Source organism: Glandiceps talaboti, chromosome 1 (genome assembly GCF_964340395.1).
Source record: "Glandiceps talaboti chromosome 1, keGlaTala1.1, whole genome shotgun sequence".
Lineage (NCBI taxonomy): Eukaryota > Metazoa > Hemichordata > Enteropneusta > Spengelidae > Glandiceps > Glandiceps talaboti.
In genome coordinates this window covers 21,762,239-21,777,341 of record NC_135549.1, presented here as the reverse complement: position 1 = coordinate 21,777,341, position 15,103 = coordinate 21,762,239, and the positions used below count along the sequence as shown (strand labels likewise).

The 15,103-nt window shown below is 36.0% G+C and overlaps 1 protein-coding gene across 1 annotated transcript in view; it reads left to right on the top strand.

Annotated features, from left to right (window-relative positions):
- The window catches only part of LOC144434371 (uncharacterized), a 42,486-nt gene that overhangs the window by 25,701 nt on the left and 1,682 nt on the right, over positions 1–15,103 (top strand). Inside the window, exons 12-35 of the mRNA XM_078122825.1 lie at positions 131–187; positions 873–947; positions 1,248–1,319; positions 2,210–2,284; positions 2,586–2,657; positions 3,418–3,492; positions 4,449–4,571; positions 5,057–5,179; positions 5,424–5,546; positions 6,258–6,557; positions 7,861–7,955; positions 8,083–8,271; positions 8,509–8,577; positions 8,671–8,794; positions 9,159–9,329; positions 9,665–9,746; positions 10,624–10,768; positions 11,110–11,159; positions 11,839–11,959; positions 12,586–12,683; positions 13,113–13,212; positions 13,743–13,873; positions 14,175–14,267; positions 14,724–14,793. Of these exons, the coding sequence (XP_077978951.1) occupies positions 131–187; positions 873–947; positions 1,248–1,319; positions 2,210–2,284; positions 2,586–2,657; positions 3,418–3,492; positions 4,449–4,571; positions 5,057–5,179; positions 5,424–5,546; positions 6,258–6,557; positions 7,861–7,955; positions 8,083–8,271; positions 8,509–8,577; positions 8,671–8,794; positions 9,159–9,329; positions 9,665–9,746; positions 10,624–10,768; positions 11,110–11,159; positions 11,839–11,959; positions 12,586–12,683; positions 13,113–13,212; positions 13,743–13,873; positions 14,175–14,267; positions 14,724–14,793 (2,633 nt within the window). The remainder of the gene's footprint in view (positions 1–130; positions 188–872; positions 948–1,247; positions 1,320–2,209; positions 2,285–2,585; positions 2,658–3,417; positions 3,493–4,448; positions 4,572–5,056; positions 5,180–5,423; positions 5,547–6,257; positions 6,558–7,860; positions 7,956–8,082; positions 8,272–8,508; positions 8,578–8,670; positions 8,795–9,158; positions 9,330–9,664; positions 9,747–10,623; positions 10,769–11,109; positions 11,160–11,838; positions 11,960–12,585; positions 12,684–13,112; positions 13,213–13,742; positions 13,874–14,174; positions 14,268–14,723; positions 14,794–15,103) is intronic.

The window sequence follows — 15,103 nt, the reverse complement described above, 5'->3', positions numbered from 1 at the left end:
TTCATTCATTCATTCATTCATAGATTTATCGCAGAATAGATTACGCATTTGCAATGTTGTTCGCTATTTTAAATAAGCTATATATTAAACGATATATACGTAATGATGATTTTGTTTTGTGCTGCTGAAGGGACTACAACAGTTTCACCGATAAGTGACACAGTTGCGCTAACCAGTTCGAGTAAAGGTAAAAATAATTTTTTTGTGTGTGTGTCTGTCCGAGAAGCAGCAATGGGGAAACCTAGGTGTATATAGATTATGTTGTGATTGAAAGAATTTTAAAGTCGCACAGTCTATACAATAATAGAAAGTAGTAAATACTATAATTATGCTACACAGTCTATGATTGACCAAATAGACCCATTGTTTCGAATGAGGTCTGTATAAAATTAAATATGCTCACAAATACAGCCTACATGTACATAAATGACAATGAGTCTAAAACTTATTTCGTAGCAAATGGGCATCCGATTCAATGCAGTGTGATAACTGTCCTTGAGAATACACATAGGGGCTTGGTAATTTAAATTGAGATTTGGTGTTTATCGAATCTATGGTTAAGTTTCAGTACCATTAACGTCATTTCAGATCGTAGCTAATTACCTGGTAAATGTTCTATAATTCAACACCTTTTAGTAGTTTCAATATCAACATGAAACAGAAGTAATCACAGACACCCATTAAAGTGTCCCTTTAATATAAACCAGCATAAAATCAAATTGGCAGCTGTTTTAATTAGTTAACAATACAGTCAATGCAATGAATAGATATTTACCTAAAATATCTAGATGTCTATGTAAATTATCTAGTCTATGATGTATATGTAAATTATCTTCGAAAGTCTAGAAATGATTTCATTATTTTGTTTTCAGAAACTAGCCCTGCAGACGAGACTACAACAGCTTCTCTGATAATCGAAACAGTCGCACTAACAAGTTCAAGTGAAGGTAAACACAACTTATATCTCCCGAGGAACTGAAATAGGAAAACCTATAGATGTCTATTTAAATTATCATTTTGGAAGTCTATAAGTTGTTGTCCTGAGTAGTAGTACACCTATTAGTTCTATACGCCAGGTTGAACCAATGCCTCGTGATAACTTGTATTTTATATACGAGCGAATAGTTGTGTCTTTTGTTTTTCAGGCCTGATGATGCTCTGCCTAGAGGTCGAAAGCTAGTAAGATATATATGGAAAAAGATCAAATGAGAATTGAAAATTTCCAGTTTCCCTTTCTTTTCCTACAGTAATCAGCACTGGGGAGGAGACTACAACTGCTTCGAAGACCACAACAAGCAAACTGACGACTTCAAATCAAGGTACCAGTAAACTCATTTATTCTTATAATGCGGCCGTTGGTGGCGCTAGTACGACGCTTTGTGTTACAGTCTTACAAAGTGACTGAATGGTTGTAGTTCTGCTAGTTACCCAACGTCTAAATTAATGTTTGAAAATCACCAATATTTTCTGATCACTGTTTCAGTTACATTAGATGTCATCCGGACTCCCTCATTGGATAAACGTAATAGGAAAAACATTATTGCAGACAAAATATTTGACTGTTTAAAATTCATACTGGTTGGAGAAATTGTTAATTATTATATTTTAAGATGTCACAGTTCATTCACCCATCCATTCACCTTTCCATTTATTTGGGTTTGTGTGTGTTTTGTTTATTTGTTTGTTTTCTTGCTTTCGTACTTATTTATTTACTTACTTATGTATTTATCCATCCATCCATCCATCCATCCATCCATCCATCCATCCATCCCTCCCTCCTCCCTCTGTCCCTCCCTCCCACCTTCCCTCTTCCCCTCCTTAAACCCACCTACCCCCCCACCCATGCCACCCACTCACTCATCCATTTACTCATTCATTCATTCTCCCATCCATCCACTCGCCCTTTCATTCGTTCATTCACTGATTTATTCATGCATGCACGCATGTGTTCGTCCACCCACCCAACCACGCACCCACCCATTCATCCATTCATCCATCCATCCATCCATCCATCCATCCATCTATCCATCCATCCATCCATCCATTCATACATACATACAAGTTACTAATTTTCCATCGATAAGCCCATTAAAATGATTGATTCATCGCAGAATAGAAAATCAGAGAATGCATATGCAATGCTGTTCGCTATTTGAAAGGCCTATATAATAAACGATACGTAGAAATGATTTCAATATTTTGTTTTCAGAAACTAGCCCTGCAGACGAGACTACAACAGCTTCTCTGATAATCGAAACAGTCGCACTAACAAGTTCAAGTGAAGGTAAACACAACTTATATCTCGATCCCGAGAAGCTGAAATAGGAAAAACTATAGATATCTATTTAAATTATCATTTTGGAAGTCTATAAGTTGTTGTCCTGAGTAATAGTACACCTATTAGTTCTATAGGTTGAACCAACGCCTCGTGATAACTTGTATTTTATATACGAGCGAATAGTTGTGTCTTTTATTTTTCAGACCTAATGATACTCTGCCTAGAGGTCGAAAGCTAGTAAGATTTATATGGAAAAAGATCAAATGAGTTCGTTGAAAATTTCCAGTTTCCCTTTCTTTTCCTACAGAAATCAGCACTGGGCAGGACACTACAACTGCTTCGAAGACCACAACAAGCAAACTGACGACTTCAAATCAAGGTACCAGTAAACTCATTTATTCTTATAACGCGGCCGTTGGTGGCGCTAGTACGACGCTTTGTGTTACAGTCTTACAAAGTGACTGAATGGTTGTAGTTCTGTTAGTTACCCAACGTCTAAATTAATGTTTGAAAATCACCAATATTTTCTGATCACTGTTTTAGTTACATTAGATGTCATCCGGACTCCCTCATTGGATAAACGTAATAGCAAAAACATTATTGCAGACAAAATATTTGACTGTTTAAAATTCATACTGGTTGGAGAAATTGTTAATTATTGTATTTTAAGATGTCAAAGTTCATTCACCCATCCAATCACCTTTCCATTTATTTATTTGTTTTGTTTTGTTTTGTTTCTATCTATCTATCTATCTATCTATCTATCTATCTATCTATCTATCTATCTATCTATCTATCTATCTATCTATCTATCTATCTATCTATCTATCTATCTATCTATCTATCTATCTAATAAAAAAATCTATCTATCTATCTATCTATCTATCTATCTATCTATCTATCTATCTATCTATCTATCTATCTATCCATTCATCCATCCATCCATTCATCCATCCCTCCATCTATCCAACCATCTATTCATACATACAAGTTACTAATTTTCCATCGATAAGCCCATTAAAATGGTTGATTCATCGCAGAATAGAAAATCAAAGTATGCATGTGCAATGCTGTTCGCTATTTGAAAGGCCCATATATAATAAACAACACGTATAAACGATTTCATTGTTTGTCTTCAGAAACTAGCCCTGCAGAAGAGACAACAACAGCTTCTCCGATAATCGACACAGTTGCACCAACAACTTCAAGTGAAGGTAAACACACCTTATATCTCGATCCCGAGAAGCTGAAATAGGAAAACCTCTAGATTATCTGTTTATCTGTTTCCCGTGTACGAAGATTATGACGCTTTGTGTTACAGTCTTACAAAGTGATTGAATGGTTGTAGTTCTGCTAGTTACCCAACGTCTAAATTAATGTTAGAAAATCACCAATATTTTCTGATCCCTGTTTCAATTACATTAGATGCCATGCAGACTCCCTATTTGGATAAACATGTCAGCAAAAAACTATCGAAAACACTTTAATACCGAAATATGTGACTGTTTAAAGTTCATACTGATTGGTAAAAGTGCAAGTTTTTGTATTTTTATATGACAGAAGGAAAACCTTAAACCAGTAATTGGTAGAAAAACATTGTGTTGTTTTGCAGTGACATGTGTTACTCTCAATCATGTGTCGAGTTTTCGTTGTGCATCATTGTCATTATGTGTAGAAACAATCTCTATGCTAAACGCTTGCGTTTGCCTAAATTTTTCTTTTGGGTAAAATGGCGGCACGAAAATGGTATGATTTAAAGTGTAACTTAACATTTCACAATAAACTAGCTATCTTATATGGTAAATATGTAAATAGCGTTTTGTAACAGAAAGTGTGTTACAGTATTTGGAGTTTTAATATCAAAGTATTTCGAATGTATTGAATTAGCTATTGTTAAAGTGTATAAAACGTTTATCAGATTTTCAGAGTTTTGGGGGATATTTTTAGTCAGATCAAAAACATTGTGAACTTTAGACAACGTTACAGCATACACATGTTGGATGTAATATCTCCCTGCTGAAACGTTTGATGTTACAAAACACTCATATATTTACAACTTAACGTGTAATGTACTCTAGATCTGTGAAGGTACTCATCTCCGTACGTATTACTAGTTTTTCTCGAACTTTGTTTTATGTAATCGAGAAACTCTACTCTGTTTTACCTCCAGATATCAATGAATGTACCGAACACACTGATGATTGTGAACACAAATGTATTAATACACCGGAAGGTTACAACTGTGCTTGTCATACAGGCTACATACTACAAAGCAATGGGAAGTCCTGTCAAAGTATGTTTATTTTAAGATTTGCCAAATAATCTTACTTCTCGAAATGTTATACACGTGTTCCGATGTACCATTTACTAATCATATGCGTTAAACCATCACCTGTGTTACTCTTAGCTCCCCACCTCTCCTTCCCTGTCTGTCTGTCTGTCTGTCTGTCTGTCTGTCTGTCTGTCTGTCTGTCTGTCTCTCTCTGTCTGTCTGTCTGTTTGTCTGTCTCACTCAGTCACCAGTCACTCAGTCACTCACCCCGTCTGTCTGTCTCATTCATTCATTCATTCTTTCATTCATCCATTCATTCATTCATTCATTCATCCATCCATTCATTCATTCATTCATTCATTCATTCATTCATTCATTCATCCATCCATCTCTCTCTCTCTCTCTCTCCCCATTTTTGTAAAACTCTCAGACAATGTAGTCCTGGTCCTCCTTTCATTTATTTCCTTTTTTGAAAATTCACATTGTTTATTTTATTTCTAATGAAGACATCGATGAATGTTCTGAGAAGATGAATGAGTGTGAACATAACTGCAGTGACACTCCAGGGAGTTTCAAGTGTCAGTGTTCAAAAGGATATAACCTGCGTGGGGATAGAGTTTCATGCGCAGGTAAATTGTCATACAATTATTCTTTGTCGCATAAAAAACTCGTAACTCCTTGTGTGTATAAACGTTGCAAAAATGTTTATTTTATAAACATATGCATGTTGTTGTTTTTCTAATGAACTAGTACACCCTCACGCACGCACACACACACACACACACACACACATACACACACACAATTATTAAAATTCTTGCCCTTGCCCTTAATACTCAAATTGACATTTTGTTACTATGGTGATGTCCACAGATTTAGATGAATGTTCAATAATGGAAAACAATTGTGAACAAAACTGCCAGAACACACCGGGCTCGTACGAGTGTCTTTGCGAAGCAGGCTATAAACTTGATGATGATGGCTATAGTTGCTCAGGTAAATACTTTCGATATGTGATAATATTACTTCGTTTCAGAGCTAAACTTTGAAATACTAATGCAGCTGAGACCCATTTGTGTTTTATTGATGTGCGCTGTGACAGCAGATTTTAGAGTTTAAAAAAATCCTTACGTGGCCTAATAAGAAAGAAAATGTTTGGTTTTGGTTACCCAACCCCACCTAGTTTTTCACCACCGATCCTCAACTCTGTTTTACGTATTGGTGAACAAATATAACATCGCGAAAATTGTGAAGTCCACCAAGACGTATTGGGTGCGAAAACTGATATCAACTTAAAAAGACAATATAAAACTGTTCTTCCAATCTTCAATTGCTGTACATCTGATGAGAAAAAGCCAATAACACAGAGAATAACTACCTGAAGTAGACACTCACATATGAAGAATATATATATATATATATATATATATATATATATATATATATATATATATATATATATATATATATATATATATATATAATAAAAGGTCTACCTATCCCCACTATTCTAAAATTGAGCGTAATCGGAACCACACAATTTATTTTGTTAGGCCCTAGCATCATAGACGTTTAGTTGGGCAACATCTATACTAGTATTGAATTTCGCCGATTTAACACAATAATATAGTCTAGTTCATATACAGTATCGTTACGATTTACACCTTGAATCATCAAGTGTGTTGTTGTTGTTGTTGTTGTTTTCAGACATCAACGAGTGCTTAGAGGAACACGACTGTAGAGAAGCACTAGACAAGACCTTATGTAACAATACGATTGGTGGCTACGAGTGTGTATGCATTGACGGATATCAGATGTCCACAGACAACCAACAATGTGAAACTATTCCCATAGAGCCAAACGAGCAATGCAGCCAATTGGGTTTGTTATTAACATGCCCACCAGTAGATGAAAACGACAAAACCGTCACGGACGAGGATGCTGTGTGGCCAAGAACCTCCGAAGAGTGTTCTGTAGAGTGGCGTAAGTGCCATGGCAATGTGATCGGTTAGTAAATACACTTATTTGTGACAGAATTTAACAGCTGCACTAAACTATTGGCTGTATGTTTACCTTTCTCGAGCGTAATATTCAATGTTTTCTGTTTGCTAAACATGTATGTTATATACTACTGCATGCTTTATGGCAATTAGCTTGTATCTTTGGTAGATTATTCCGGACCCTTTGTTTTCAGGACAGAAATCAAAGACGAGTTCTTTTTTCCTTTAATTGTATTTTAAAATGTACTTACAGGGGAACACCACTCCAGGAAATAGAGACATTTGCATAAACTATGGGTTCTGAAGAATCATTTCATGAACCTATGTCACCTACAATTATTTGCTATTTCAGAGAAACACCAAGTTCATGTTGTGCCTTTTAATATAGGGTATCTTTGTCGCGGGCCATTGCATTATGGGAGTCAGTAGAAGTAATACTACGGTTAAACAATGAATATTCATAAGAAATATTTTGCACTGTGAAGGGAATAAGCATTCAGTAGTCATGAATATATTATTTCTGCTGACTCCCATCTTCCAATGTCCCATAGCAAAGATCCACTATAAAGTATAAATACACGTACACATGGTCAAAATGTTGTTTCTCAAAAATCACACAAGTAATATTGTAGGGAGTGTAAAATCATGAAATGACTCTCCAGAACCCACAGTTTGTGAGAATGTCTTTTATTTGGAGTTCCCCTAGATGACTACTCTTAAGGTATAGGATAATGACATATTATAATTTCTGTCCTCGAGTTCTTCTAGTTATTTCCATCATATTAAATAAATTGTTTTGTAAGGCTATATTTTAGACCAGGTTGGTAATGTGTTGCGTGAACACGAGTAATTAAAAAACAAACAATTCTTAAAGGAGAATATAACATCAAAGGAAAAACTGTCATGAATACCTTAAGCGGTTTTTTTTATAACTCCAAGAAAATATTATATTATGTTGTTTTTTCGACGCACATCTTTTCTTTAAAACAATAAGATCTATTGTGGTGCGTCTTTATTTACATATCTATTGTCATTTCTGTTTATCCTATAGTTACGAATTTTGTCGGCATATCTTTGTTTATTAGCTGTTTCAAAATCAGGTAGTTTCGATTAATTCAAACTATTCTGACCTCTATCGCCGCCATTAAGTCAAGAGAGTCAGGGTAACCGAGACTAAATATGAGGGAAATACATGTAGCAGATTTATACATTCGAATATAAAACGTCTATGGTACATATTTTGAGATCTTGCAGTAGATTCTTGTGATGTATGAATAATTCTTGTCATCTTTGTGTTTGTATATTTACAGGAGACATGACCAGGGAATGTTTAGCTGGTGGTGTCTGGGGTAAAATAGATGACACTGGCTGCATAACACACAATACTCGTGAGTTATACGATGAGGTAATTGTTAATTTTTATCAAGTCACTGAAACTGCAAAACAAACTCCAGCCTTTATTCACAATATGAAGTAATATTTACATGCCATGTTGTCAGTTGAAATAAACTCTCAGTTCATTCTGCTTTCAGCTGCAGAACGTTACCAATTTGGACGACGCAACCGACGTGATGAGTAAGATGGAACACGTTGTAACACCAGGGAATATTAACGAAACTGGTGACCTTATACTATTGACTGAGATTTTCGGACAAATTATTGGTCTTGACATTTTGAACGCGATGAATGAAAGTGTGAAAAATAAGCTAGCATATATACAGGTATAGATTTGACTAAACGCTTTATTCTGGTGTTAGTTCTGTGCTATTCCATATATCCAATCAGGGGACCATGTTGCAATGGCCATTTCTTCCACACTAAGTCTTTCAGTGTTACTGCATATACATATCCTATCAGGTGACCACATTGAAATGGACATATTTCGACACGAAGTCTGTGTACATACATCTAGTCGCGTGCTCACCATATAGAATATCTTTATTTTTTTATTTTTACAGAAAACTGTGAACGTTGCAAGTACTTTCCTTGACGAAAATAACGAAGGGTTGTGGTCAAAGATCAATCAGGTTCGTAAGGTTTTCTGTCTCTTCAATGCGCATGTCAATGTGAAAAGCACGACTTCAACCTAAGCAACATACTCTTTTTACTTCAATTCGCAGTTTCGGGGTCCAACTCGTGGAGCGGGTATGATTATCTTACATTTCGATCATTTTGCATCCAGAGTTGCAAAGTTTATGACGTCAGAAAGTCTGAAGAAGGTAGAAATCAAGAGTCCAAACATCGGTAGGTTTACCTTCTTTTTTGGTGTAAAATCTATGGAAACTGAACTGTAATATATATATATATATGGGGAAGTCTATTCTAATTACTGTTGGCCATGGTTACTGTTGTCCATAGCAACTAAGCCGCATGATTTAAATGCACTGTTACCACCACTCCCAGCTAGAGATCGAGAGTTGTGTGACGTCATCATGTTAGGATCGAATTTTCATCAAGCTATAGAACGAGAAATTATTTCATTCTGTTAAATTGTATGGTTATGGTGTTGTTTTGTATGTTTGTAAAAAAATGCTTGGCGCGATTCCCAACAGAACAAAAAACATTTCCTTGAGACACTCAAAATCTACCCCTTCTACATTCTTTTCAGATTTCCGGGCTGACGTTTTCGATACAGACACTATCCAAAGCATGCGATTTCCTCCGCTGAACCGTAACGACACAAGCCTACCAAGTAATTCTTCATTTGAGGACGTGAATAGGGAAAATGACACGTTTATTTTCATACCTGCATCGACCATACAAGCAGCAGTGGAAAAGAGTACGTGTACCTGTGCATCAGTGTCAAAATATCTGAAAGTGAAAATAATACAAAAACTTATGTTTTCTTTCCATTATTGGTACTTACTAATCCTTTCCTGGCGTAAAAATCTTTTCTGAGTTTTATGATTTCATTGATGAGAGGTTGACTAGTTCATGCACTCATTACGTCATTAGGTCTTTTATTTAAACAGCTGAAGTATATGGATTAAAACCATGCTCAAGTTCACGCATGTCGATATTGTATAATAGTATTTGAATAATATGTATCCGATGATGAAAACAATCACTCGCACAATAATTGATCACGCGAGATTTAACTTCCAATTCCTACAGGTCCTGACAATGCAGTTACAATTGTGAGTGCTCTGTTTCGTAATTTGTCTCGGATCCTATCGACGGAGATGACCAAAGCGAGGTACTTTTTGAATTGAATTGTGCATCTAATGTCAATCTGATTAAAATCTGATATATATGTTGAATACGGTTTGATCTTTTTATTTACCTCTATATCCTTAATTTATTGTTATTTGTTTTAAATGTGTTGTTCTGAGAGTGAGCCACCTTCTAGGAGGAAGACAGCTCACTCACGGAACAAAACACAGAAGAAAAACGAGAATTTCAGTAGGACTAAAGGTATTAAGAAATCGCGCCCTATTAAATATATCAGATTTTTATCAGATTGATCTAATTCGTGTCAAAATTTGCACTCGTTTGCAACGTAGGATACAGTTTAGGTATTTAACACAGACAGAATGTTGACGGAAATAGTACGAAAATAAGCAAGAACCACATCAACAAATCCTACCAAGAGTGCATACAAGACGAGTTCAAAACCGATTTCAGGTTCGAGACGCGATAAAATGCGTTTCTTTTCTGATTTCAAATGCCCCTCAAACATTTCAAGATTCCTATACTATATTCGCTTGTATATCTCTACATCTGCAAACCACTTGATATAAAACTACACGTACAAGTCTCCAAGCCTTTATTCAAATGGTTTGTAATGAACAAAGCTTTGTAATCTTGCCTGGACGATACAAGACGCGTGTCTGAATGAAAATGGTGGCCATTTTGAAAAATAAAATGTCATCTCTTTTTAATAACTTACTGATATCAAAGCAAGTTTCGGTCTTATGCGCAGACTTTCAAGAAAAAAGTTCGCTAATAACAATATGAAGTCGATCCTAGTACACTTGAATGACATCTATTATTCTAATTTGAACTCGTTTTCAGATGATCTCTAAGGCATACTTTTAAAAGTTTCCTTTCTCTCTCTTTTTTCCTTTATTCAGCAAATATCGTGAGTGGATAAAGTCAGTTACAGCTACGCAATACAGTACTGCCGTCAACTCCATCGTAATTTCTACTACACTGTATCCAAATCGACTCAAAGATACTTTGCCTGGTCCAGTTGTCATGAAGTTCCTTCACCTGGAGGTATGCCACTATATGGTCTGTGTTTACCGTGCTGTTAGAGAACATCTCGGGTCACTGCACGAGCTATGGAATCGAAATTCATGAGATGTTTGATTGTTTTACATCTTATCGAATCGCACCAAGTTTGATTTCTGCCAATACCAAATGGCTATCCACTTCACTATATCCCAGGTACCATTACGTTTGCAGGAAACACTACTCACTCCCAACCCGAAGCCCACGCTCACCCTCTCCCCAACCAAAACACATACAAAGTCAGCTCATGCCCATCGTAATGATTCCTTACCAATCAAATGAATACAATAATTTCCAATTTCTTGTTGATCATTTTCTATCCGTAGGAAGGGTGGGACGAGAAGTGTTCATTCATAGTCTATGGTGAAGATGATGGGTAAGTCACGTGACACACAGCAAACTTATATGATAGTGTCATGTGTTCTTAAAAGACTTTTGTCTATATTACAAAATCCTTGATGCTTCCAGCAACACTCAGCTCAAACGTTTTTCAAAACTCCTCATGGTTTTTTCCCTAGTTGTTAAACTTAACAGAGCACCATCGGATCAGCAACAGTAAGAACAGCAGTGAGTTAAACAACGGAAAGCTGGGATGTGAGAAGAAGTTAGGGTTACATGAAAAGAAAAGCAACAGTTACAGTCTTAAATTGGTCAAGCTGTTTCACTATTCAGGCATTCGTTAGGGTTCAAGGTTCGCAGTGTTAGTTATCAAAGTCAGCTTAAAACTCGGGCCTTCTGTGATGCTTTAAAGTACTTAATAAATATAAATACACAAGGTCATTAGTTAACCATTTTGCTAGTTACGTGCCTGTCGATGCTTTATCACGCCGATAGGCATTTACACTGCGGGTGGATGGGGAGTGGGTGGGTAAGAGAAAGATAGAGAGAAGCATGTATATATATATATACACTTATAGGAGAGGAGAGATCAGATGTACTACTTGGTTAACATAATACTACATTGGCGTATAGAGAGACAATGTGTTTGCACAGTCGCTGCAAACACAACATGATTGTTATTACTTTAACTCCCGTGATCCTTTTTTTCTTGCAAGTCTCTGGGATTCCGATGGTTGTGAACTTGTGATTCATGATGGGGAAATCGGTGCAACTGTCTGTGAATGTACGCATACAACAAGCTTTGGCCTCGTTATGAAGTTGGGACCTGCACCTGTGGTAGGTGAACATGTTAAACTTGCTAGGTGCATTTCAGCTGTGAGAAACACGGAAACCGTGTTCCTAAAGTTGAAGAAACACAATGGTTCAGACGTGTAGGTTCTACAAAATATTACTCCAATTAATAGGAAAGGGAGAATGTTCATAGTTACTGTACATATTGCATGTTTGCCATCATCGCGGTATGAACGTGAACTTGTAGTTTCGTGATTCGTGTCTACTATCATGTGCCCCTTAATTACCGATTGTCTTCTGCACGTCTGTAGTAAATGAAAACTTGCAATTTATGGATGTATTCGGTCTTGGGTAAAAAAAAAGACTCAGGCCCCCGTGCGTTGTGTGTATAGATAAACCATTTATAAATATGTATGTATGTATGTATGTATGTATGTATGTATGTATGTATGTATGTATGTATGTATGTATGTATGTATGTATGTATGTATGTATGTATGTATGTATGTATGTATGTTGTGTGTGTGTGTGCGTATGTATGTATGTATGTATGTATGTATGTATGTATGTATGTATGTATGTATGTGTGTATGTGTGTATGTATGTATGTATGTATGTATGTATGTATGTTTATTTATTTGTATGTTTGTTTGTTTGTTTGTTTGTTTTAGTTCTTTTTGTTGGAGGGATTGGGCATCACCACCATCATCGGGTATGGCATGACTTTGTTACTTCTACTCGGTGCTCTGATTGCCATTCTGTTTTCAAGGTATTTACTTATTTACTTATTTACTTACGTTTTTATTACTTTATTCGCCTCCAAAAAGTAAAGGTCATTAGTACATAAGGACAATTGACAGCAATATCAACTCATGGTGCTATGAATTTTACACAACAGAGTGTTCCTTTGTGTTTGAAATATATCAAAACTTGAGGTAGGGATGTACTGTTAAGAATTACTCCCTACACCGATAACTCTTAAGAATACGCTATTTGTCGCTATCAATTCATAAAAATGTCATGGAGAAAACATTTCTGAAGATCATGGTAAACAGAATCTCTTAGTACCAGAGTCATCAACCATGGACATCATCTTGTTCCCCTGTATGTTGTACATAGCTTGGATTGCCATAAGGAAGCGCCGAAGATTAAACTACCATTTTAAAAATATTCATTTTTTTTTACATTTTGCTGTTAGACTGAGAATGGATCAATATTTTGTATTGGTCAACATCATCATTGCAGAAGTACTAACTACCGCTGTTCTACTGACTGCGAGTCAGCAAGTTTCTGATACGGTAAAAAGAAAACTGTATTCAACATACATGTACCACGAACAAAAATATCAAACACAAATATATTAAATAACTAAAATTCAAATTAAACAAATCATTGTGATTTCTCTGTTTTGATTGTCTATTCCCTTATTTTATATTTTCATCTATTTGTAATTATGTTGGTGGTATTATTTAGAAAATAGATTGAGTATCATATCCAGGAAAACATATTGTAATTCTTGTTGCATAGAAACATTGTTGATATATTGTAATTACCCTATCGATCATGTTTGTCAATGTTTATATGTTGTTGTTGTTGTTGTTGTTGTTTGTCTGGTAGTTAGTTTGTTTGTTTTGTGTGTTTTTGTAAATATAACTAAGCCTGAGCCCCCTGTGACATAAGCAGAAGCACCGTAAGAATATAGCATGCGAAAGAGATAAGTTCATGCACTGATAAAAGGCAAAAGACAATGATAAAAGACAAACAACAATAACAACAACAACAACAACAACAACAAACACAACAAAATATTTCCCGTTTCTATTTACAGACTTGGTGCACTGCAACAGCTATAGCAACACACTGCTTGTTCCTGTGTTGCTTTTTCTGGTCAATGATCAAGTGCCTACAAGTGTACAAGAGAGTTCGACACTGTCAGTATGAGAGTTGCAGAAGAACACGGTATGTTTACGAATTGCTACATTCACCTGAGAATTGTTATTACATGTACTAGTTAATCGTCTTTTAGGACGTAGGATAAAAAAGCTTCCCGACTCTTACACCTTGGGTCTGATTCAGGATATGATGACACCGTGGAACCCATTCGAAAACAGCCCCAAAACTGTCGCAATACAACATGTATCTACGCGAGTCTCTTGAAAGTGTTACGTGTCTGACGTGACTCCTAAACTTCTACTTATCACGTTGTACTTTGTATGTCATAAGTGATGAAATCATTCGACGTATGTTTCGTTATTTTCAGAGTATGGTGTTTGATCGGTGGTTGGATAGTTCCAATGGTTGTGGTATTTGCATCAGTCATGACTGAGTATGGTGTTTATAAGACGAACACAGGGTACGATGTGTTTTTGATTTATATCTTTTTGTCGTTTTACCTAATCAGCAAATTATGACAGATCATTGCACCTACTGAAAACTTAAAACCTCAGTCTGTAGGTTTACTGAATCATTACCAATGGAATACATTATTTACGTAATTCCCAACTACCTAACCCGAACCACTTATTCTATATTTCAGGGCGAGTTTTGGGGGTTCTCTTTGGTGCGCGTGATTTTTTTTAGATCTTACTAATATAAGCCCACTTTATCGTTTATAATAACTTGCGGTGTATCGTTCTATTTTACACTTCTACTGAATCATATGTCTGTCTGTCTGTCTGTCCGTCTGTCTGTCTGTCTATATGTGTGGGGTGGGGTGGGGGTGCGTGTACGTATACATGTTACGCACGTCGGCCTAGTATGACCACATACGATTCAATGTGTGTATGTCAACAAATACTATCTTTAATAGATGCTGGATGTTGAACGATGGACTCGTCAGTGCAATAACCCAGTACTTCCCAGCAGCATGTACTCAGGTGGTAGGTTCAAATTTTGTATTTACATCGATCACCTATGTTGTGCCACCTGTTCCTACTCTAAGGCGAGGTCAATCAACCATAGGTGTTATAGCACACTCACTTAGCCATAAATTGAAATACTAGTAAGTACTTTCTAAATGAAAGGATTTCCTTTCCTGGAATCATCAGCAAAAAGCGCGAATAACACATATCACTTGATTTTCTTGTTTTAAACTATATGAATACAGATCAACGCACAAATACACATACATGCAAAAATTCATACATACATACATACATACATACATACATACATACATACATACATACA